The sequence below is a fragment of the Mycetomoellerius zeteki genome, unplaced genomic scaffold (genome assembly GCF_001594055.1).
Source record: "Mycetomoellerius zeteki isolate Tzet28-1 unplaced genomic scaffold, Tzet1.0 scaffold25, whole genome shotgun sequence".
Classification (NCBI taxonomy): Eukaryota; Metazoa; Arthropoda; class Insecta; order Hymenoptera; family Formicidae; genus Mycetomoellerius; species Mycetomoellerius zeteki.
Genome location: NW_017257227.1, coordinates 1,478,702 through 1,504,547, shown reverse-complemented (window position 1 = coordinate 1,504,547; position 25,846 = coordinate 1,478,702). Strand labels below are relative to the sequence as shown.

General features: G+C 32.7%; 6 protein-coding genes across 8 annotated transcripts in view; 2 read left to right on the top strand and 4 right to left on the bottom strand.

Annotated features, from left to right (window-relative positions):
- On the top strand, positions 1-7,738 carry Tgs1 (Trimethylguanosine synthase 1). Of its 3 annotated transcripts, XM_018449812.1 has the most exons (10): positions 1-279; positions 1,832-1,967; positions 2,085-2,382; positions 2,508-4,014; positions 4,315-4,558; positions 6,471-6,640; positions 6,725-6,753; positions 6,869-7,000; positions 7,103-7,401; positions 7,502-7,738. In XM_018449812.1, the coding sequence occupies exons 1-10, from the start codon at positions 173-175 to the stop codon at positions 7,607-7,609; spliced, it is 3,030 nt and encodes a 1,009-aa protein (XP_018305314.1). In that variant the 5' UTR covers positions 1-172; the 3' UTR covers positions 7,610-7,738. The 3 variants fall into 3 exon arrangements, with proteins under 3 accessions (XP_018305314.1, XP_018305315.1, XP_018305313.1); XM_018449813.1 differs by having other exon boundaries at positions 2,631-4,014; positions 6,471-6,753; XM_018449811.1 differs by having other exon boundaries at positions 6,471-6,753.
- Positions 7,739-8,403: 665 nt separating this feature from the next.
- Positions 8,404-11,237, bottom strand: LOC108723814 (zinc finger protein 26). Its single transcript, XM_018449814.1, has 7 exons — positions 10,555-11,237; positions 10,329-10,433; positions 10,049-10,254; positions 9,794-9,969; positions 9,265-9,717; positions 9,002-9,208; positions 8,404-8,916 (listed from the first exon to the last, which is right to left on the bottom strand). Exons 1-7 carry the CDS (start codon positions 11,119-11,121, stop codon positions 8,492-8,494), a joined length of 2,139 nt encoding a protein of 712 aa, XP_018305316.1. The 5' UTR covers positions 11,122-11,237; the 3' UTR covers positions 8,404-8,491.
- Positions 11,238-12,706: 1,469 nt separating this feature from the next.
- On the bottom strand, positions 12,707-13,920 carry LOC108723815 (leukocyte receptor cluster member 1 homolog). Its single transcript, XM_018449815.1, has 3 exons — positions 13,808-13,920; positions 13,645-13,744; positions 12,707-13,519 (listed from the first exon to the last, which is right to left on the bottom strand). The coding sequence occupies exons 1-3, from the start codon at positions 13,828-13,830 to the stop codon at positions 12,731-12,733; spliced, it is 912 nt and encodes a 303-aa protein (XP_018305317.1). The 5' UTR covers positions 13,831-13,920; the 3' UTR covers positions 12,707-12,730.
- A 152-nt stretch (positions 13,921-14,072) lies between these two features.
- On the top strand, positions 14,073-14,950 carry SmF (small ribonucleoprotein particle protein SmF). Its single transcript, XM_018449796.1, has 2 exons — positions 14,073-14,162; positions 14,625-14,950. Exon 2 carries the CDS (start codon positions 14,642-14,644, stop codon positions 14,906-14,908), a length of 267 nt encoding a protein of 88 aa, XP_018305298.1. The 5' UTR covers positions 14,073-14,162; positions 14,625-14,641; the 3' UTR covers positions 14,909-14,950.
- An 8-nt stretch (positions 14,951-14,958) lies between these two features.
- On the bottom strand, positions 14,959-15,568 carry LOC108723804 (chromosome transmission fidelity protein 8 homolog). The gene is made up of 2 exons (XM_018449793.1): positions 15,493-15,568; positions 14,959-15,393 (listed from the first exon to the last, which is right to left on the bottom strand). Exons 1-2 carry the CDS (start codon positions 15,510-15,512, stop codon positions 15,057-15,059), a joined length of 357 nt encoding a protein of 118 aa, XP_018305295.1. The 5' UTR covers positions 15,513-15,568; the 3' UTR covers positions 14,959-15,056.
- Positions 15,569-20,544: 4,976 nt separating this feature from the next.
- MCU (mitochondrial calcium uniporter) overlaps positions 20,545-25,846 on the bottom strand; it is a 60,863-nt gene continuing 55,561 nt past the window's right edge. Inside the window, exons 3-7 of the mRNA XM_018449792.1 lie at positions 23,101-23,277; positions 22,857-22,975; positions 22,489-22,635; positions 21,487-21,690; positions 20,545-21,343 (exon numbers count right to left, since the gene is read on the bottom strand). Of these exons, the coding sequence (XP_018305294.1) occupies positions 21,014-21,343; positions 21,487-21,690; positions 22,489-22,635; positions 22,857-22,975; positions 23,101-23,277 (977 nt within the window). The 3' untranslated portion in view covers positions 20,545-21,013. The remainder of the gene's footprint in view (positions 21,344-21,486; positions 21,691-22,488; positions 22,636-22,856; positions 22,976-23,100; positions 23,278-25,846) is intronic.

Genomic DNA, 25,846 nt, shown 5'->3' with positions numbered 1-25,846 from the left:
AACTTTGGTAAGTCTATCAGGAGCGATCACCTCCTCACGATGCTGCATCGTCAAATAGACTGGCGGATTGTTTTTACGCGACGGCGGTCGTGAAATTCGGGCGTGAGGTATGTTGCATTTGTGACGATCGACGATAACAGAGTGGTAGACAGAGAGGACCCCCGTCTTCAGAATGTGCGACAATTTCTGGGAGCCACTAGCCGAGATCTACATCGCGGATCGGGAGACCTCCGATCCTAATGATTATATTTACTGTCTTTGTAGCAGAGTATTTATCCGGTAAGCCTACTCGGTTGGTCGCATCGTTGCGTCTCTCCAAGATTCATTCTCGGGAATGAAATGTGTCTCATGCCACATTTGTTAGGCATAAGAAACGTTATAAAGAATTAATATGTTTATTGATCAGCATTGGTGTGAAGCATGTTTTAACCTTGACATCTACCATCGCGAGTGATACACAACGAATTTTGCGGTTAATTTTCCAAATTTTTCATTTATCACGCCACTCGAAAAATAATTAAAATTCCAAAATTAAATAGTAGACTAAATAGTTTTCTAATTAATCCTTAATACACACCTTAGTTTTTGGCACCCTTACTACACATGGTCGGTCATTCGTGTCCTGGATTAATTTTCATCACTTTTACAAGTTATATAAATTATTAAACGATTTTTATATATCTTATATATTTTATATATTTTATATTAAATATATTTACATATATTTTGACATCTTTAGAAAGTATTTGTACAGTTATATATTCATAACAAATTGTAGATAAATTGTTATAACTAAATATAGTTAATAAAATGAGAAAAAAGCATTGTTTTATATAAGAATGTAAAACTCTGAAACAAAAATGTTTAAAGGAAAAATATAGTTCAAGTGTCGGCTGTCGAAAAAGTTTAGTTATCGAGTAATCTGAAAATAATGTTTGTTTAATATGCACGAATGGCTATAAATTGAAGGTATATTGCATTTACATTTTAAACAATGCATTTTATTATTGCTATTGTGTTAAAAAAATATATTATAATTTATTAGGAAATGTTCTTTATAATATTATAGACAACATAATATATAATATTACTGACAACGTTTAGCACAAGGGTGCCAAAAAACGTGTTTATTAAGGGCTAATATGTTGTTTTCTAGGGTTAAATTCTTTTTTTAATAATTCGCGAAATATTCTCGCAATACCGAGAATTAGTTGAAAATAAAGAAAAAAATAAAAATTTTTTAGTTACAAAAAATGTACATTCTGTACACATGTTGGGTCATTTGTGACCCAGAGGTGAATTTCGGAGTTATGCCAGTTAAAGGATACACACGAATTGACGCCGGCAACGCACAAAACTTGTTTTCTAGATGCCAAACTTTTTATAGAAATAGAAATGAAACCGATATTTGACCAGGTACTCTTAGTATTTCAAAGAAAAGAAATACGCACGACATGAATGACCCAAAGGTGTGTATTAAAGGTTAAAAAATGGTAGCATCAGTATTTTTAACAGAGAGAAAATTATGGGAATTTGAAAGAAATAGTTTAGAAGCAGATACTCTTGCTAATTTAGCTTTTGTATCAATTTGTAATTTTTGTGATTAAAAACAAGATGATCTAATCTGCTGTTTTTTTTACAATGAAGAAATTCATTGATATAGAATCACATATAAAAAGAAAGAGAAAACTAATAAAAACCTAAGTTCAGCTGTTTAAAGTAGAATAAAGTTTTTATTCTTTTGTATTTCTATATCTAGAGTTAGTTCTATTAATGCCATGTTTAGAGCTATCATGAGTTTTACCTTCCTATGCTTCATTACTCTTTCTAGGAATCCTGAAGTTTATACTGTCTTAGCTTCAGAAGATGCCAGCGAAGGAGAAGATGCAGATGGAGATTACGTGGGAGAGATGCTTGATCTTTGTAAAGGATCTGGAGTAGAAACACAATCTCTTGAAAAGCATGATGTATGACATGTTCACTTATTAGAGATGATTTATTATATGAATTATATATAGCTAGTTGATAGTTAGTTTTTATTATTTTTACTGCGTTAAATTATTTGTTTGTTCTTTTTGATGCAGGAAGAACCTGTAAGCTGTTATTGCAGTGCTTCTCATACAGATAACAATTATTCTACGGACGAACATGACTCTGTACGTGATTCTGCTCATTGGCCCACTGCACATTCCTTGACCCAAAAATTAGGTCTGCACCAGTCTGATTCTGGTGCAGATTTATCTGAATATCATGATCAGCATGAGGCAAAAAGTATACAAAATCTTGTAGCATCTTATGGAAAAACTTTTCAAACTATAGAAACTGAAGTTGAAAACAATGACGAAAATGTAGATATGTTAACTGAGTATGAACATGTATCAGGTAATTGCGTTGTTAAAAATCTCAGATATCGTTTTAAACTGTAATTCATTTAGAATCAAAATAAATATGTAATATTGATACTGTTGATTTTATGATAATGTTGATTTTACATTTTCTTGTGTCAGGTGACAAGGAATCAATGGTACAAAATTTATCAGACAGTACCACTGTATTAAATACAAAAGGACACAATAAAGATCTCATTACACAATATGATTATAACTCTTACGCTTATCCCTATTCTGCAGATTATGGCAGTAATAAGAATGCAATGGATGTAGCATGGGACAAGTTTTGGGCTAAACATGGAGAGCAATTAATTTGGGCATCCTGGATCGAAAAATATGCTGATTACATCAATCCTGAGTATTTTCAAAATAATGCACGCACAACAGAAGACGAAAAGTCACAGGATGCAGAGATTAATGAAGTAGTCATAGAAAGATATTATGAGCAAAATACATGTTTCCCATCACAAGCGCATAAGAATTGCGAACTTGTACGTTCTAACTTTGCAGGAATTTTCAATAAGAGTTATTCGAGCGACAGCGAACTAAAACCAGCAGCCATATCTTCTTCGAATACTAGCTTTTCATTTGAACAAGTAAGCAAGCAAGAAGTTCATGACAAAGATGCAGACGAAAATAGGAAAAAAATTCTCAATTTCGAAATATCACCAGAAGATGCTGATGGTTGGAATCCGTTAAGCCCACTTAGTATAGAAGAAAATTATAACCATCATTCTAATGCAGAAGATGAGAGGCTACTAATGAGATGTGACTCCGTTAATGGCTCAATAACGAAAACGAACGCAACTTCCGATTCCATGACTAACGTTACCAAAATGACGTTGACTAGTTCCAGTTGCGATTCCAATTCTGTTCATTCGTCTAGTCTCGTCACTTCCGTCACAAGTTCCATAGAAAGCAGCATGACTAGTAGTTCCGATCAAGAAAACGAATTTTCAGTGGAAGACAACGACAAATATTGGCAGCATTTGTGGAAGGAGAATTTTGAAACGCAATATCAAAAACAGTACGAATTATTCATAACGAATTATAAAAAGGAGCACAACATAGACTATAATCAATTAGATTTTAACACATCAAATGAGCCATGTGGTAATTCATTGAATGAACAATGCAATAATTCGATCTTATTTCGTCAAGACGAAGTGGCGCTGCTGTGTCAACAGGATAGAAATAACGTAGCTCTTTTAGGAATTCACACCCACGTCGATCAAAAAACCGAGAGCATGGATACTGTACAAACTTATTTACTTACACCAAATAAAGTAAATGTCGGAAATAAAAACTCGCGAAAGGGCAGCGCATCGAATTCAAAATCCAAGAGCACAGAGAAACAAAAAACACAAAGACTGATTATGGATTCAGTGGGTGTACTTATGAAGAATTTAACAATAAAGGGAGAAGAGAATAAGTCGACTGATGTTGCTGAGGAAGAAGAAATGCATGAAAAGTCACAACAGATTCATACTCAAGATTCGATAATTACTGAATGCAAAATGGAAATAATTGCTTCCAATAGCGATTTTAACAATAGTCGTCAACAAAAGTCTTCTGATGGAGGAGATGAATTTCACGAAGAGGTTCAAGAAATTTATAGACAAAGGTAAACAGTGTAATAGTAATAATGATATAGTAATACAACGATATATATATATATATATAATGTAACAACAATGATACATCAGATTTGGTCGCGTCACAAGCTCCAACATGCTCCTACCATAGCTCCTACTCACTCTACCAAGCGCGTTGGAGTGAGCAAGAGCTATGGGTGCATCCATTGCTTGCTTGTGTGGTGTCACAGATTAGATGTGACTTTAGTTATCTTCTGTTATATAATAATCAAAATTAAATAAGTATAAGTATAGTAGAATATATAAAATTTATCTTTTTTTTTATTTAGTCACAAGGCTGATTGTAATGATAATGAAGATGGTCTAGAAACTGTGAAAAAAGCCTTTTCATTAATGGGTTATCCCAGTTTAATCGAGAATGAAAGCCAAAGAAAATTGCAAGGCGAAGTTGTTTATCGGAAACGTAATATTAGACGGCAAAGTTTCCAATTAACGGCGGAATTAAAACGGTTAAAACCTAAATATAAGTGCACTCTTAATGATGCAGAAACACTCGTCAGATACACAAATAAGGTAAAATTTTTTCTTTAATATATTTGGTAGATTTATATACGTTTATGTAAAGTAAGTTTTAGCTTTTTGTTGTATATTTTTCAATATTATTTAAATTTCTAATTTTATACTACTGCATATATATTGAAGCAGAAAGAGAGATGACATGCCCTATATTATTATAAATATTCGGTTCGATTTTATATTCTGTGTTCTAAATATCTGTGTTCTATATGATTAGATGTTAAAGAAAGAGGAAAGAGAGAGAAAAAATATATAAAATTAAAAAACAGACATAACATATATTAGAACTGAAAAAGTTTCTAGGAAATATTCTCTCTTATTGAATACTATAAAGAATTCTAAATAGAAATTCTAAAAAGGATGGGAAAAGTATTGATGTATTCTTTGTAGCTGCACTGTTACAGTTTCTGTATTTAAAATAAAACGTATATAATATTAATCATTGATGAAAAAAGAAAAATGATTAACAGTATAAAAAGTTTATTTGCATATAAAAGTATAAAGGTAGAGCTACCAAAAAATCATAGTTTATGAAGTATTTAATATTTCATGTCAATATGTGTCAGAATAAAGTATAAAATATCTCGTAAAACTTGATTTTTTATATCTCTACCTTAATACTTTTATATGCAAAATAATTAGAACAATTATATTAATTTCATTTAAAAAAAATAAAGGTCATTTTGAAATCTTGGAGGTACATCCACCAAGAGAGAATCTGTGACCAAGTATGTCTCCCTTGAAACAAAGTGAGTCCCACTTGAAATATTTTTTGGAATGATAATTTAGGAGAGATAATTGCGTCCGAAGCTTCAAATAAGATACCCTATATGGTATATGTAACGTCTATTATATTACAGAACCTTTTTTGCATTTTTTAAATTTATTTCTTTCCTTTTCAAAGCCTATTTCATTTTCCTTGGATACGATAAAATATGTAATGGCTACGTTCAGCGGATTCAACAATTGAGTGAGCGCTCGCTACTATTGATGTATTCTTCCAGATCAGATTGGATGATCTAAAAGAATACAAAACAGCGAGCGCTCACTCAACTGTTGAGTCCACTGAACGCAGCCAATATCCTTTATCCTTATTTAACATTCGATGAACAACAAGGATAGTGATACATCATGCGTTTTACACGGAACCTAACCTTTAAATGCAGAAAGTGTAACATAAGGGCTACGTTCCGTTTCACGCATGATGTGCATAATGTATCATTTATCCTTGTTTAACATTTGGTGAGTAACAAGAATAAATGGTCGCGTTCAGCAGACTCAACTGTTGCGGAGCGGATCAGTGAGCTCTCGTTTCTATTGGATGATCTAAAAGAATACACCAACAGCAGCGAGCGCTAACGAATCTGCTCCACCACAGTTGAGTCTGCTGAACGCGACCATTGATGCATCATACGCATTATGTGAGTAACGGAACGCAGCCAAGGTCCGTTTTTTTATTGCTGCACTTTCTGAACTAGTACACACAGTGCAATAAGTTGAAGTGAAACAAATGTACGTTTGTTCCACTTCAACTTATTTCACCGGTTCAAAGTACAGCAATAAAAAACAGACCTATAAGCTATAATAAGCTTATAGTAATGTAGCTATAATAAGGAGGCCTGTCCTTAGTTGAACTGCCCGAACTTTGTTCGCTCTTTGGCGAGAGAGCAAGATAGAGAAAGTTTTAGTGCAGTTGAATGCAATGATAAAGAACACATTTATCGCGAATTGTGTTTCAAGTGAATGTTGTGGTTCAACATGAAACGTCTACACGTGTTGACGACGTGTGAATGCGAACCTGTAGAGAAACGAAAAAGGAAAAGAGAAAAAAACGTAGGCCATGCCATCGACTCTTGTCTCGTGATATATTCTTTCGATCGTCATTTAATACCATTATTTTTAATTATAGACAAACAAGTATTTGTCTTGTGATTCAACATCGATACCAGCGGAAATCGATGTGCAATCTAATGATAAAGGTTCCTACACAAAGGTACAATCTGCATTTACGTCGAGTTCTGATGATGAAGATAGTATAAAGATGATGCAAAGGAAAAAAAGGAGGAAGCAATTTAAAAGGTTAAATAAAATCATTCCGAAAGAGATAGCCAATGATTATAGGTTAAGGAAATATTATTTCAAACGATTTGGTCTCTTCAGCAGATATGAAGATGGAATTAAGTTAGATCGAGGTATGTATATGTATCTCTGTGTATGTTTTTTATAAAATGATAGATTTATATATATATATTACATACACACACATATATACATATATAATATAAAGTGATAATCTATTATTTTTAGAGAGTTGGTTTTCTGTAACACCAGAGGAAATAGCAAAGGATATAGCAGAAAGATGTAGATGCGATACAATTATTGATGCATTTTGTGGTGCAGGCAGCAATGCCATTCAGTTTGCATTTACATGTGAAAGAGGTATATTTATCTATATAAAATTTTATCTGTTACACAAAAATACATTACTGATACAAACTTTATCTGTTAGGCAAAAATACATTTACTGATTGTATTTTACAGTAATTGCCATAGACATCGATCCTAATAAAATTAAGATCGCTCGGCATAATGCAGGAATTTATGGTGTGGACGATAGGATAGAATTTATTATTGGAGATTTCCTGCAATTAGCACCACAATTGGTTGCAGATGTCGTGTTTTTGAGTCCGCCATGGGGCGGTCCTGATTATATAAAGAGAAAAGTATTTGATCTCGAAAGTATTATACCTCCCATTGGTGGAAAAAGTATATTCGAAGCAGCAAGAAGCATCACTCAACATGTGGCCTATTATCTTCCTAGAAATTCAGACCCTCTGCAGGTAAACAATGTTTACAATAATATAATAATTAAATAATTTAATTGAAATTTTACCATGTGACTTGATATTTGTGTGTCTAAAAACATGTATACAATTACAGATTATCATGTTAGCTGAAAAATATGACAAAGTGGAAATTCAACAAAACATGTTCAATGGGAAGCTTACTGCTTGTACAGCTTACTATGGTGAATTGGCCAGGACGTAATTTAAGTGATGAAATAAGAAATATTTTAGTTTACATTTTTTTCAGTTATTTCGACTTGCTTATCAGAACCAAAATCATGATACATTTCTTTTCAATTAAAAAAGTATTTTAACTCGTCTTTGTAAGAACTGGAAAAATAATGTACTATATATTTGGAGGGATAATGTAATTTATATTTTACAACTTCCAAATTCTATTAACTTAGATTTTTTTATGTATGTTCTTCCATATATATATATATATATACAAATATATATATAATTTTAATTTTAATAAATATATCTTTAAGAAAGTACGATATATTTAAAATTTTATTACTTAAGATTTCACGAAATTTTTAAATGAAATGATGTGAAAATTACTTAATTTTTATTTGTAATAGAGAATTGTGTTTACAATATTCATGTGAAATGAAACAAAAAAAAAACCGAAAATGGCAAAATAAAGTTTTTGAAATAGCAGAAAAATAATGGATCTGAAATAATTTTAATATACCATTGTGATATTGTACAATGAGCAAGTAGTAATTTGATTAGTAAGAATAATTTAAAATGGATCGTAAAAAATAGTAAAAACAAATTTTCGAAATTCTATAACAATTTATTTTTAATTTCATTTTTAAAAAATTATAGTTATTAAAAACATTCTTGAATTTAAATCAGAATTAATTCTATAACATTTCCACACATCAGAAAAAATATCACATTAACAAATTTCCATTAAGACATTATTAATCTTATTACTTTTTTTGAAAAAATTAGTAACACGTGACTAGCTTTTCTTTACTTGTTTGTTATCATAATATGTAATGTTATTGTGTCATTTGCTTAATTGGAGGACATTTTATTCGGCATTAATTACTATTTTATATATTGTATAATTTCACGAATCAATATCGATATTTGTCACATTTGTTTCTTCAATATCACTAGTTGTTGCCATGTTTGTCTCTTCAATATCAATGGTTCTAATACTTCTTTCTTCAGGTTCTGCAGGTATCGTTATACCACCAGTATCTATGCTTTCTTCTTCTTCTCTAGGAATTTTTAAGAAACAATGCATTGTCTCGTCATCCTCTTGCTCAATAGAATCATTTTTGTTTAAACTTTCTCTTGTTGATAATGAACCTTGAAGATGTTTCGATGGTATTTGTATCGTGATTGTTTGGGAAGTGCCATCAGCAGACGTTGAGGAAGACATCAAATTAGCTTCTAATGTATCTCCATCTTTCGAAAAGGCGCCTAAACAACTATAAACTAATTGCGCTGCCGCAATGTTACCAGGAAAGACTTCGACATTCTCGTTATCTGTGTGTAAAAAAAGTAGTAAAGAAATTTATAAAAATATCTACTAAATAAGAATTGCAAGCAGTTCAACAAATCTTAATGTTACCTTTTTTCTGCACATTAGATTTTATTAAACCTTTTTCATGGTCACCTAAGTGCTGGATGTAACTTTCATTTTTCACCGTTTTAAAAGGACACAGATCGCATGTAAATAAGCCAGACAGCAAAGGATGCCTCGATTTTAAATGATTTTTATAACTGCTGCTCTGTATCGCGCTATATGAGCAATGTGGACATTTATACGGTCGGAATCCTATAGGAAGAAATTAAATTAATCCATAATAATTAATTTTGGATGTAATAACTCACCTGTGTGTTGCATAATATGCCGTCGTAAGGTATTGTGATCTCCAGTTTTGTAATCGCAGATCTCACAGCTGAAAGGTTTATCTCCTGTATGTTGACGCAAATGCATTTGTAACATTGCCTTTCTGGCACTAGCATGACCGCAAACGTTACAAACATACGGACGTAACTTGGAATGAACCGCTTGAATGTGGTTCTTTAAACATTTTGAATTCGCATACGTTTTACCGCACATGTCGCACGTCTTAGAAGTATACCATCGAGTTACTTCTAATGTTTTGCGATCTAAATGCATTATACGATGATTACGTAACTGGCTAGCTTGTTTGAAACATTTCTCGCAATCGGGACATTTGTAATCACGAGTGTCACTGTGTACTCTCATGTGCGTCAAGAGTTTTACCATGGTAGCACTTTTGTAGACTTTACAAATTTTGCAAGTAAACAAGCCTATGTCTATGTAAAAGAGAATACATAAAAATGTGAATTGTTTTAACGCTTCTTATATTATTTATCTTATATATTTACAAACCAATTTGGTGCTTCTTCCATAAATGCAAGTTACATTGGCGCCACTTCGTAAACTTCACATCTCGACATATGGTGCATTTAAATGTTGTTGCAGTTTCAGATTCTGTATGGTAAAGAATATGTTGCTGCATAATTTCTTCCGAGACGAATTTGTACTGGCAGCCCTGATACGTACACCTTGCGAAAATGATATATTTAAATATGACAAATAAAAGATTTCTTCTATATAATACATATTTTTTAGAAAATTACATACTTCACATTTCTTTCCGCTGACTCTATCATTTTCCTATTACGCATATATTCTGAATTTAAGGTCTTCGAAATTTTTACTGGATCTTTTTCTGCTTCATTGCTTTCGATATGTTGAGCCTCATGTTCAGTTACCAAGCCAGGATTCGCTAGATCTGTCAAATTTTCTTTTCCAGCCTCATCACTCGCAATGTCTGTTAATTGATGATCCTAAAAGAAATTTCTATCATATCGTCCAGATAAAAGTAGCCTACCTTTCAAAAATTAAAATTTAAGATGATTACATTAATCATGTGTTCTTTACAGTCCTCAAAAGAATGGAAGCAGATGGAACACTCCGCACACATATAAACTATTTTTACTTCATCCATTTTAGATTCTTCCTTTGGCTATATATAATAATAAAAGTAAGCCAATTTTTATATTGCATTATAAGCTTCTGCTAAGCAAAATACAGTTACTTTGATTAAAATTGTGTGAACTACAGTTGGCGTCTAGACATCTACTTACTGTAATATCTATAGCAGAATTTAAATGTAGTTTCTGAATGTGATCTAATAATTGCATCTTGTCTTGAGATAGGTAAGTACACATCTTGCATTTAAAAGCAGTCACAACTTCTAAGAAATCATCGACGTTAACGTTGTCATCTTGCGCAACAAGATCTTTCACTACTTCCTCTGTAGCGACTTCGTATTGCTCCTCAGATTGTCTGTATGGACTTTCGATTACTACATTTTCATTCTTGATATAACCATTTTCATTATTTTCCGTATTCTTTGACATCGAGAGTGCCTTTTCGTTACAACTCATTTGTTCTACAGGTTGCAAGTTGGTACTCACTTCTTCAATCACTCCATTTTTAATCGCATATACCTGTCCATTCAAACACACTAACGAAATCGGTTCTTCTCCACTGTCCAACTCACTTCCCTTAACAATGTCAACTGTAGTTTGTTCTTCACTCACTGCTGAATTCTTCATAATGTCCATTGGTGATAGTGCAAGTTTATAAATGTACCTTGTGCCATTTATGTCATAGCTTAAGTAGGACATGTCATTCATTTCTTCACTCATTGCTGATGAAGAGTCGTAGAATAATCTGATTGAATGTCAACACAAACGTTCCAACATATTTACACAATTAACTTAACTAGAATGTTACTCGTAACACAATTTCAATCCATTGAATCACTTCGGCTAAAATCTGTTGTAATATCCTTTCTTTTGTTCTTAAAAAAAAATTCCAATTTTATGTTACATCTTATATAAACTCTGTTATATAAATAGATTAATATTATGAGTTCCGATTTAGAGTTTAAACAGTTCTTATCAAAACGGTGAATGCGATAAATTACACGGGTTTGTTTCAGTATTCGCTAATTATATCCATCGCGAAATACGCGTAAACACCCAAATGTATGTACATATATGTGCAACATCAATGCGGAACGATGAGGTTATCTCTGCGAACTCTAAGCACTATCCGAGACACTTCTCCGTCTCCGCGGAGACAAATCGGGCACCACGTGCGATGAAGTTGAAGCGAAGAGAACGAGGAGATGCATTCGCGAAGATATTCGAATTCTATTCGAATTCAAAATCGTGTCTCGCATAACACCTCGCATACGGCGTCTGGTTCGAGATTTCCGACTACGGCGATTATGCTGGCGCGCGGGAAGTGACAAGAAACGCCGGTGAAGCGACGCGCGAAAATTAGCGAAAACACGAGTTCGGTAGCGAGACGTTCTGCCTGGGATGCGTTCCAAAACTCGACTCTATCAACTCCGAGTATCTTTTATCCTTGTTCAACATTCAGTGAAGAACAAGGATAAAAGATACTCGGAGTTGATAGAGTCGAGTTTTGGAACACACCCTTGGAGCGGAAGTTGCCTTAGGCCGGTATTCATAGTCGATTCTTATTTCAAGACCGTCTTAAGTAATGTTCTTGACTATGAATACCGGCCTTAAATAAGAATAAGATAATACAGGTGCATCATGCGTGAAACGCATTCTCAAACACTTGTAATGGCGCAGTCCCACAGTGCGGAACGTATACGCAATGCGGAATTGGCGGAACGATGTCCGTCCAATCGCAAACATTCCGTCAATTGCGGTCCGCCGATATGTCTTTTCTAAACCAATCACGAGCGTTCCGCCAATTCCTCATTGCGCCAATTCCGCATCATGAGACCGCACCATAATAAACGTCAATTTGGATACGCAATTTGCAATCACAGATTTTCCTGTCATGGATATGTACGTTAAAAAAAAACTCTATAGTTTACGTGACGTGAAATATAGATTTTCAGCGCTGGTAGTAAATTTGAAACACAGTAAACGTTTTGGAACGCACTTCCTCGATTGTGGAATGCGCCAAATTTCGATGTAGAATTATCGTAAAATTAAAAATATTAATTATTGATTGGGTTCTCACATATTACGGTCTAAAATAAGATTCTTATTGGTTAAAAATATTAATGTTTTAAAATTAAACATACATATATTAATTAACAGCTTAAGTCTGTTTAATAACATGATATTTGTATATATTGTACATTTTGAACAGTTTATACAATAACAATATAATAATTTTCTATATGCATATATTATATGTATAATTACAGAGATAATAAAATTATAATTACAATTTCTTAGAATAAAAAAAATATAAAAATGATATATTTTAAGGACTTGCTATATTTTGTCTAGAATGTTTCGGAGTTCTCTCTGCATTTTGTCTAGCAATTTCAGGAAAGAATTGCGAGTTATATTTTTGTTTTATAGCAGGTTTAGGAGTTTCTGGTGCTACAACAGGCATAGGTTCACCTCTCACTTTGGCCAACAGTGCTTCAGTTCTTAGTTTTTCACTTTGCTCTCTGAGTAATCTCTCTGCTCTTAATTTTTCTATATTTGTACTACTCTGACTTCCATCTTCTTTCTTCTCTGAATGTTTATATTTTTTGTGTTTTTTATCTTTTTTATATCTTTTGTGTATACTGTGCCTTTCATGATCAGAATGAGAACTATCAGAATCACGATGCTTTCTTTTAATGCTCTCCGTTTTTACTTTTAAATGATCTTCAGGTTTAGAATGCATAATCTTGAGATATTTCTTTATATCAATCATTGGATCGTTTAAGGTTTTCTTCTTTATTTCTATCTCTATGTCTTTCTCTGTATCCGTTAATCTCTTTGGTAATTCTTCGTACCAATTTTTTTTCCCAGTTGCTTCGTTAGTATCTTGTCCTAGATACGTCAAATATCCAATCTGCTTTTCATATTTCTCTTTCTCTTCCTTCTTTTCCTTCTCATGTTCTGCATTAGGTCTACTGTAATCAATTTTTCCATCTTCAAGCTCAGCAAAAAAGTTGACGTGCTCTAACTTCTTACTAGTAGAACCTTCGGTTGTTGACCGACCATCGTACGTAGATCTCGCTCGATGTCTTAATAAATCTACTCTTGCTTCTGTTTCCTAATGATAAATAAAAGAACTTAATGTAAAAATTAAGCATATACCTAAAAACGTCAAGAAATAATTTTTATAGTAAAATACGAAATCTACATGATCGAAACTTTCATAAACAATTTATCACGTACTGCTTTCTGAATTCGTTCTTTTTTAATCCTCTCTTCTTCCGCAGCTTTTGCTTCGTCTTTCCGTACACGAGCGATATTCTCCTTCGTTCGTACATGCCATCTGAATGAACATAAAACAAACGATCAGTTTCAAGATATATACAAATTGAATGCATCGTCTTACCTTTTCTTTGGTAAAATATTCATTGTCAGCAAACCTCTTGGTATAACAAAATCAGATTGTCAGGCTAATTGCGCCGATTGCTTCGGATGATCCAATAAATGGATTTAACGATTGTAAACAAATTTTCACAAATGCATTAAACCAAGAGCTGCGACAAGATCTCCCTGTGATTTTCTGATTGGATACAATTTCTGGACATGTAAATAAAATTTTATCTCTTGCAGTTGGCAGCTCGTGAGAGAAGGTATTGCAATTTGCGGCTTGCGCCTTGTGCCAAAGACATATTCAGATCACTGTAATCGACATCGAGCACACTGTGCGCGAAAAATTTTTTTGTTTACATTTCTGTTAAAGAGTAAGTGTATATGCATTTTTATATTTCTTGTTTGTGACATAATTTGTGTTTTCATTGAAATTTGCCACGAAAAGTGCTATTACTTGATTCTTGCATACGATGTATGCGTTTACTTTGACCTAACCTAACCGGCATAGAAGATATTATTCATGTTTGATTTAACACGACAGTCAAAGAAAATTAAAATCATGGAATTGTGGAAAGAAAATTGAGAAAATTGTGTAGTTTAAAGTATGAAACGGAGAAAGTATAGAAGGTGTTATAAGTAAAGTTGAAGGCACTCGTTGCTCATCAATCAGTAGAAACTACTAAAAAAAACGACGCTATTCACATATAAATGTTGATATTTTAATATATTTCTGAAAGATTGTGTTACACATACACATACACATACACATACACAAGTACCTTATTTTTACGAATAACAAAATAACATGTATTTAATACATTTTTTAAATACAGATTACAGATTTTACATCATGGCTGCGACAATGCCAATAAATCCCAAACCATTCCTAAATGGTTTGACGGGGAAGCCAGTCATGGTGAAGTTAAAATGGGGCCACGAATATAAAGGTTATCTCGTCTCGGTTGATGGATACATGAATTTGCAGCTCGCAAATACTGAAGAACACATAGAGGGTAATTGTACTGGAAACCTCGGAGAAGTGCTAATCAGGTGTAATAATGTTATGTACATAAGAGGAGTAGAAGAATCAGACGAAGAGGGCGAGATGAAGGATTGAAGTGACGAAAATCTAAAACTTTAATTTTTATTATAACCCCTTTTGTATTATTAAGAACTAATTTAATTTAACTAATAAAATAAAATCATTTTATTTCTTATGAAGTTGTATACATGTGTGTAAATGCAAATAGTATTACAAACCTGTCTTAACATGGTTTTGGTACATTAGTTACTATAGGCTTCGGCCTTGATTTAAACAAGAGTTTCTTTCTCACAATAGCTTTCACAAAGTACTCTGTTTTTGTCGTAGTTTCCTCTCCCATCGTCTCATCTCCTGTATCACGATGTTTCTCCAATACAAGCAGTGGTTTATCAAGTGTTACCTCTTTTCCATGTAACACATGAATTCCAATGATTAAAATAGGTACTCCAGTTTTTGTGAAGTGAAGATCGCCGATTAATTGATCGCCTGAATTATCGATAGTTTCAAATTTTAAATCTCCTTGGAGATCTATAATCGCCCAAGTGTCTATGTTTCCGTCTCTAAAAAGAAATCACTAAAATTTATTTGATATTCAAAAAAGTTTAATCGATTTTTACGATAAATAAAATATTATTGGCGTAAAAGAAATTATTGTTTACCTTTTGATCGGCACGATCATCTTTGTTAGGTTAGGCACTAAAAATGGCGCTAAAAATTACGTTTGTAAATCTAAGGGCGCGTTTACACCTTGACGGATAAGCAGAAAGCGCAAAAGCAGTGGCCAATTACAACTCACGCTCAAAGTCTGTTTTCTGTGGCTGAACTAATGTAATACACTTTCGGAACTTAGGGACTGCGTAGAATAAAAGGAACAGAGAACCGAGAATAAAATTTCAACCTATCAGAAACTGTATTGTCTAATTCACACTGAATCCTAGACTTCACTAGAACTCTCTTTCACGCTTTCGATAAATATTAAACATATTCTACCTCACTTTAAGGGGCTTTAAGCAGAATTCTAGTGAAAAGTCTAGAATAGGAACAGAAAACAGATTTTTCACAGAGTGGAACGTAAGTATTCCCTAGGAGCTAGTAAGAAGTTTCCGAACGCAGCCTGGGACGTGGAAAGACTGTGAGATTGCCTTCGTCATTTTTACGCATTTGAAAATTTAAATTTTGAGTGCGAAAACGTTGCAATCTTTCTGTAATTAAATGTACATTTTTTTCTAATTGTATTATTTTTATATATCTATATTTTTGTATCTGTAAAAAATCCATAGAAAAAATATGATTGAATAATTATGATTGGTGATTACATATATAATAGCACTTTTTATATTAATATTCAGATATTTAAATAAAATATGTTATTTTAAAGAATAATTAAAAGATATTAATAATATAACAAATAAAATACAATATAAATATATACAGGATGTCCCATTTTAAATAATGCATTAAGATTTCTCGAAAACTATGGTAGATACGGAAAAACAAACTTTTGTTTCAAACAAAAGTTGTATGGTTCGGAGGGGGACATAAGAAGGTATCATTGATTTGACTAGATTCGACCTTGGGTGACGTCGCCAAGGCTAGATCAAGGTCACGTTAATTTTTTTTAAATGGAACCCCCTATTTTTCATTACATTTTCTTGTAGCTTACCTCGAGAACCATATTAGCCCCCTTAATAATCCTTCAATTTATATAAATTATAAATGTCAAAATCTATAAAATAAAATTTCCGACAAATAATTTTGAATGATTTTATCGGATTTGTAGTATTGGTATCATAATAGCAAATTAATTTTAATTAAAATAAAGAGACTTTACACACAGAATATATTAATTTACATTATGCAAGAAATTTGTGAAAATACTTGACGGATACAGGAATAAATGTATGTAGGCATGTACAGGAAAATTTAATCATATAAATAAATTGTACTTCAATTTGATGTCACGCATATTTGTATTTTTATTTTATTTTCGATTCTCTTCTCTTCACACTGAAGTAAGTACATCGGACGTAAATCACAGCACATCTCCGTTTGAATAAACATTCATGCATCGTCTCTGTAATTATAGTTGGTACACGTAAAAGTACAAATAAATGTTCGTAGGTGCGCTTGTTATCGAGAATTACTATCGACGTGACACTATCGTGTAATCCTTCCCGAGATTCGTATAGTTAATAATAAAATTTGTGCCTGCGATCACATATAGCGCTTTACAGATACACTTATTGTTTTCATTTTGTGCACAGGTCTTAAATTAAATTCGCCAAATCTCGCACGATTTGAAACGTGAAAATGATACAAAAAATATAAATCTCGAAGGGAGATTCATAGTCTCTCATATTCATAGTCGTGATTCAACTTGAGATCCAATTTGAGCTAACAATAAGTTTGAATCAGTCTTTCATTTGAAAAACGCTTTTCAAATCACGATTTAATAAATCTGATTGGTTCAATCTTTAGTTCAAACCTAGCTCGCCTGAAATAAGAATCAATCGTGGATCGATCTACGACTATGAATACGGATCAAAATGATCTATGACATGAGAAATGAATGAGACTTGTCGCAGGAGGCGATTTGTACGAAATGAGATTCGGTGTTCGATCGAGATTCTTTGCGCGATCTGACGATAAAGTCGATATTGGAGTTTACGATTATCGTGAATATTTCACAAATAAGTCTCTCCTTCAGGAGCGAGCTTTGTACATGTATGCAGATGTACAGTAATCTTATACATAGCCAGAGCTTTGATTATCTATTCTATGTGATTAATCGAGAATTAGGCGATAAGTTTGGGAAAAATGCGCTAAGGCAATATCGTTCGCAAAATTATGCGTGCTTACATCCGTTTGCGTAAAATGTACATGTGCATACATACATATAAATATATTTATAATATGTACAAAAATCTATTATATATATATATATAATATCTCCTAGAAATAGTACAAAATATTTGAGGAAGATAACTGCGCGGTGATGATTAGAAATAGGAAAGTGATACTTTCATTCATGTTATTCTAAATTTTATTATGCCTCTTATTTGTGCTACACTCTAGAAACCTTTAACTCTTCGTACGAAACGTATATTCTTAGATGAGAAGTGGGAAATTTTTATTAAGGAGAAGATGGAAAAGTTCTATGTGTAATTGTGCTTTTTATGGTTCGTTTCCTGTTCGTAAAAAGCATTGGCCTCTAACATTAGTAGCATATATACCTTATTTGTAAATTTTCTAATTCCGGATTGTATATTATCTACGTTTAAGAGAAATAGAATATTAATATATTTTTCCTATTGATGGTATTAAAAAAATGCATAATTCTTAAATAATATATCCATTACGTAAAAATTTTTTGAAATAAAAAATTTATAATAGGATGCTGTTTTTAAAACAATTTAATCTTAATAAACATATTTTAATTTGTTCCGATGAAAGATTAGAGAGTTACAAATTTAGTTAAAATCTTTGTGAAACAGATTATTATTGAGATTTCGATGCATTAATTCAAAACACAAATCATAGATTATGAATATATTGAGCCTTAATTTTTTTCTTTTTAAATTGTTAAGATATGAGAAAAGGCTGATTATGGATTCAACGAATTACTTTAGCGGACGGATAGATTTTATGAAAGCGAGAAGAAGTTCCTATAGTTTATTAGTATGATAGATCTACATATCAATTCTTTTATTACGACATTTTCGTGAAAATCACCTAGAAAAGCATAATAATAACAATAGTATTATTTATGCTGCCTCTACTAAAAGCTAATAATAACAGTAGTTAGCTAAATAGTAATGTACGTGCTTTTTATTTCTCTCTGGTCATATATATCGATGAGTCTCTATAATATAGAGTTTGATTATTCAAGAATTAGAAATTTTTGAAGATAAAGTTTTGAAAAAATGTTTAAATATTTTTGTAAAATGCATTAATATCATGAGGTAACGAGAATGAACGAATGCATTATATAATCTTCTATAATATATCTCCGGATCACTAACATGTTCCATTTGGATGGAATTTTCTCTATATCAGTGTAGAATTTAAATGACTAATGAGAGGAAGAATAATGATATTGGTGAAAAGGATTATTAGTATTATGTTTAAGATAATGTAGTAATTATGGCATGTAAAATTTCGTTGATTTTGTGAAAACCTGTGTATATACAATAACGTCTACATCGATGTATATCATAATATCACTTCGCGAACAATCAACAGCGTTATTTTAGAAGATAATGCAAATGACTTAGTAATTAATAACTTTACACGTCAATTCGTCCCGATGATTGAAAACTATTATTTATAAAGATTATATTCACAATTAGGTAATTATGCAGTATGCCTTTGCGGGGGGGGGGGGTGATGAAAGTCGGGAGTGAGAGTCGCTTCGTGTTGAAAGTCAAAACCTATGTAGAATAGTATTTAATATTGCATGTATAATATAGAAATAATACATTATTTTTCAAACTTTTTTGTTAATAATTTCTTAATGAAGGACGACTGCGGACTAAAACCTTTTGAAGGTCACTCGGAGTCATGACTTTGATCACATATGTCAAGGTCAAGGTCATCGGAGAGTGCTCTCCTATATTGCATAATTATCCACAATTATTATAAATGATTGTTTTCAATTGGAACGAATGTTTTTAATATTTACAAGATGAAAATTTTGCGTTCGCTTATTTTATATACACGAGAAGTTTTAAAATATATAAATCATACAATTGCAATATTAAAAAATGCAATTAAAATACGTATTTTTATTTTGTATAACAACTTATAGTTTTTTACGATTGATAGTTACGTCCGCAAATTTTTAATATTGTACAATTCTTATAATACACATTTGTTTTATATATACACAATTTAATTATTGTACATACATAATTGTAAACGTAATTTACTCTTAATTCGCCTTAACACTTTATCGTTTCGTAGGATCTTTTCAGAATTTTCGTAAGGTATGTTACATCGTAATGACATAACAATTACTTGTCAATTAATTTCTAAACTACTATTTGTGAATTCGATTGAATATACTAATGCGCACTGGTGCATAGTAAATACTTTCGTGTACTGAATAAAAACATATGCACATAATCAAATAAATCAGTGAGATTGCTTAATGCAGATTTCAAATATATATTTGTGATATATGTATATTAAACAATTTATGATAAAGCTTCATATATCCACACACATCCTCTATTAAATTTTCATTAATCAAGATTATATTTTTACATTTAATAGCATTTATAATTTGCACCAGTGTGCAAAAGTTATGATTTGTATAATTCGGCCGAGCATGAGAGATAAACAGTTGAATTAGTATTAAAATCAAGTAAAGTGATAAGGTAATCAACAATAATCCATTTATATTTCTCAAGATGTAACTCTCCAATTACACTAACAATCCAACAAAGAGTTAATCAAAATAGTATATACGCACATGTAAGCGCCATAAATGCTTTAACAATTACTGGATACATTTTCCAGAAACACTTTTGGAAAGAGCATGTAAAATACTAAACGTTTAATGTCATTTTGATCGTTTATCATATCTAAATAAAACGTCTTTTTAATTATAAAACCCTTATAAAATCTTTGTGAAATGCATCACTTCTCAGGATACTAGCTAAAGACTGAAAGATATTCATCTAGTGATTATTAAGGAAATTTATGACGCTTAGTATATTCTCTTTATCTTTTATATATCTTTCTCTAATGTCTTCCAAACATGTCGACAGCATTGAGCATTCGATAATCCGTGACACTTTAACGCCTATGAAATGCATTGCGCGTGACGAAAGTTGGTTGCCGCCGATACTATACTTGGAAGACTGACTCGAGATCTTGTGAGATATCATTGCGGTTGAGATTTTCTTCACATAAACGTATACAAACATAAAAATAAATTACAACTCCATTTCAGTCTCGCAATTCCGATCGTTTAGCATCCGATTTTGCGGATTTGAAAATTACCCTGAGTGCATCGCTTTCATGCGCGACAGAGGAAAGTCGCGTTTATTTTTTTTTTTTTTTTGAATGTACTTCGTTGGAAGAAGATAATATCGAGTTAAGCGATCGGTAATCGTTGATTCCGTTACATTTCGGCTCCGTCGCACGTGTCATCGTTGAACACCTTGTGATTAAATTCTATATTCTTCGGCGTATTTCCTCAGGGATTTCCGATTCGGATATAATCTTAGGAACGTCTTTTTCGGGGCTAGGACTGGGGCTAGGACTAGGGCTAGGCGAGGAACTTGGTGATCTTGAGCTACTGGAACTTGATCTGGAGCGTTGCTGTCGCTTCCGTTGCATCTTGTAATCGTGTAAAGGGCCGCGAATAATTTTCAGCGTGGTCTCCAATTCGTATGCGCGATTCTTCAACGCATTGTACATGTCAATGTCAAGACCGATCTTTCGAGCTCTTCTATGAAGCACTATTAGGTGACGTCTATTCAACACGTCCGGCAGCATGTATTCCTAAGTGAAGATACATGAAGAAAAATCATGATTGATCGTATCGTATTACGTCCCACGACATTTTGCGCCGTATAATCCATTTCTGACGACTTGCAACGTTTTGTTATGGATTCAGTTTATACTTTTTATTCTCTAACACCAACCTGTCGAGTCACGAGGTAATAAATAAACCACATCATAGTAGTGCCATAAGTGACGAAGTAAGTGACGGGCTCCATTATATCCCATGAGTATTCCCACCAGGTTAATCTGGCCAACGCCCCAAATTGGACAGACATCATGACTAGGAACGTCCAAATAAAAAAATTCGCTTTCTTGTAAGCGGCATTTTGTATCTCTTGCAATTTCTAGAATGATTAAGAGAACGTGAAAATCCCGCGCTCATCATTCACTTTGTATTTTTCTCTCAGCGAAGATAATTTAGCTCCTATCTTATTCTCTACATAATTGAGAAAATGAGGCCGGAGACGGAGGAATACTTGCGGGAGTACCGTGGAAGTTGAAACGGCATCTTTTACTCTACCTCATTATTTCATAAGGAGGGAAAAAAAAGACACGGGCAACATTTCGCAGACGTTTTCTTCTTACAATGTTGCGTAACAATGAGCGCGATGCATATAAAAGGGATTAGAAAAGTATCGCTGGTCGCGTGTGCGAAGTGCGACGCGAGTGTGCTAATTAGAACGCTCAAGAATATGGCAATTAAGAAAAACCATAGGCGGAATGCAGTGAGAGAAAACGGACAATGGAAGTGTGTTCGCATTTAAATTTAATTTACGCGCGATAGAAAGCCATTATTTAAAGTTACTATTGAATCAATTTTATCCTAACAAATACCGTTCTTCTCTTAGTATACGCACGCGTATGCTGCTTAATTCGTATACCATAAAATAGAGTAACTTCGACACAGTCGAAATAACTTTGGCCCAAATTAAAAAAAGAAATGGGATTTAACAACACTCATGTCTAAAATCAGGACATAAGAGATCTATAAGACATTTTGAAGAAGTTATGTCCCGATTTTGACATGTGTGTCATGTAGACATGATTAAAATTTGAATCAAACTATAATTTGGGGCAAAAGTTACCCTCTTTTACGATATGTTGCGACCTATAGAAGGACGAACTGTAGAAACATTTTTTACCTGTTCCATAGGTTCCAGCTGTAGTCTAATATTCTCTAGCTCGGCGATAACAGATCTTTCCATGTCGACATGGTACTCCCGCACGTGGAATGCCTCGTACAACTGCGCAACGAGCGCTTGTACGTCTCCGAGTTTCTGTAAATCCTCCTGTAAAACCGGAAGACATACATGTCGATACTTGCGGAAAGTGGTTCGACAAGAGAAATCCCGCGTGACTTGAAATACATTGCCGATAAAATATATTACACTTGAAGAAATATCATTACAGATTTTAGTCGATCAGTACATGTCGCAACTACGCGCTTCGCGGGATCGTATTATAGAAACATAAAGCTAATAAAAGATATCGTTTTTATTTGATAACTCACTGTCGTGCACCTTTCTCGTAACGGCGGCGAGACAATGTATTCATTATCGTTTATTAATAATTTGAAATCCTCCTCTAAAAGTGATTCTATCGTGTTACTGGAAGCTATCCTGACACCATCTGAAAAAAAAACCGATCAGAACCTTTATCTTGCGGTATTATGCAAGAAGGACTTTAATTTGATTTCCAACTTCTCTGACGTAATGAATTAATTAGCTGAAAAAATGATTTGTACGCTGTCTTACCTAGCGACGTTATGCATGCTCGATCGATGCCACGATCCTCCGTCTTTAACATATCTAAAAAATTGCCAACCGTATGCGTTATTGGCTTTATGGTGAACGAGCAGTGTTCCCTCCTGGATGGAAGAGGCACCGTGATTCTAGGAAGTCCCCGGTAATATGCCACGGTGACATCCGAACCTGCGTTAATATGTATTTATGGATCACACATTTGCTTCGCATAAAGGCACAGATGTACAGGGTGTTATATCAACATATTGATCGATCGATTATTTTATAAATATAATATTTTATGAATGTAATCGACCACGCGTGCCTGATAGAGAAGGCAATCCAATATACTGACATGTTGATGTAATACTCTGTACGTAGAGTTCCCACAGGACTACATGTTCTGCATTTTACAGAGTCATTTTCTAAATGGGTCACTTAATCCGCATAATTAATGACTTTATAAATTATGAGTACACAGAACGGTTTTGTGCTAATATCTAAAAATTTAACTAAATACAGATCCGAAAATAATTTTACTCAAAATATTAATGTAGAGCGCTCAAACTGGTTGTCTCAAACTTTTTTGCAATATTGTTCATTATGTTTAAATATTCTACGTTATTTTGATTAACGAAATTATTTTCATTAAGTGTATATATCTAAATTTGTAAATATATACTTCAGTAAAATTTTCTTTTTGTGTAATTACGTTTCACCGTAATGAATTTTCGTGTAATTAGCGAATCTCGCGTAAAAGTGATTATGAAACTTTGTGCAAATATTTATTTATAACATATTCTTGCTTTCTCTTATTCATTTTTTCGGTGTTTCCTCAGATTTTCCGTGTTAATAATTACTTTTCAAATCTTTAATGTTAATAACTCTTCCGTTTCTGTTTTCTAAATTCCTATTCGATCGCGTGTATTACGCAGACTTTGACTTGGCGGAAACGTAATACGATTTGGATTTGCACGTGAGAGAAAGATGCGTGCGTGCATCGTTTCGCGGATATTTCACGGATATTCACTGTCAAAAGTTCGGATAAGAAATGTTCTAGTTTGAAATTCAGCACTACGTATACTTAAGCCTACTTTTCTACTCAACAGAATCAAACTATCGTGCAAACCAACATTGTTACACAGAATTATTTTTACTTACAAATATCAATGTTAAATTGTTAAAATATTGGCTAATCAATATTTGAATCAAGTTATTTCTGGCAATTTGATTAAATAACATATTATAATTATTAATTTCATGTAATAATTAAAATTATAAAGTAGTTAGAACGGAATATAATGTTCCGGCGAGGCAACAGAAATGTGTGAAATGCGCAATTATAAGAATCTGCGTTAACATTAGTTACACACTAGATACTCGCTTTGTATTATACATATGTACGTCATACCCTGCATCGTGTACGAAATAAGTCTGGAAAATATTTTCAGTTATAATGAACCAAATTATAGGGAACAATCTTTTGATAAATAGTCCTATTTTTTTAAAATACATTTATGAATCTTTTTGGGCACCTATCATGGAAAAAGTCGGAATGAATTCTGATCTGAATTATTCAATTATTTCCTAGATTTACATTGTATTTTCTGGGGAAAACGGAATAATTCCGATCGGAATTCATTTCAACATGCTTCATAATAGGTACCCAGATAGTATATTTTTATAATACTTAATGGTCCAATATGTTAAATCTAAACACACTCATTTTGAAATCTACCATCGTTCATTAGAAACAAATTAAGTTTTTGCAAAGTTTTTGCGTTCAAACAAAACTACTTTATTATTTTTGGAAGATTTCCCAAGCTTTCCTGGGTAAATAAATTTCTTTCATGAATGTATAAACTTTCAAAATAGTAACTCTAAAAATTTTAGACTCCCTCTTTTCGTTCTAGTAATGTCCTCAATTCGTCAATATCCTTAGAAATATTACAGTGCAGTTTTCAAACTAGAAAAGAAAAATATTTGCGGGGGTCGACAAAGTGCTTCGTTTCCGCGACTTTGTTCGCGTGATAATAGCGCAATCGAGAGCTGGATTATATTAACCTGGTTACGAGCCGTTGATATGAGGAAGGTATTAGAGTGTGGAGAACGGAATGGGACGAACCGCGGATCTTTCCCGTTGTAAGCAGAACGGAACCGAGCATTAATCCGCCTGCGCTAACGATGTCTGAAAATGCATCTTTTGATGCAAAAACCGTTTTTACAAGTTCCTCAAATTTAAATCTGTTAAAGTCATTAAGTCCAGTAAAGCAATAAGAGATGAAATTAAAGACCGTACCGCCTTGAAATATTAAGAAACTGCGAAAAATACATATAGATGAAATGAGACGATGAAAAAAAAAATAAAAATGTTATTTAATAAAATAAGCAAATAAATTTTGTAATGATCCGTAATTCAATATATGTACAAAATTTAAAAAAATGTTACATAGAAAAAACATTTTTGACAGGAAAATGGAATATAAATATTATATGTTTTAACAGAGAATTATGATAGACATGCGAATTTCTCATATTTGACACGGTTATAAAATGATAATAGATAATGCTCGAAATCGACGTTTATGATGGATAGATACGTGAAAGGATTTATCGCTTTAGATCAAATAAATCCACTATAAATGATGAGAAATTTATAATATGGTATTTTTCAGTATATAAGTTTATTTTATACAAGCACAAATCGATAATTTGTGAATAATGTTTTTAGTCAATATTTCTTTAGTAAAATATTTTT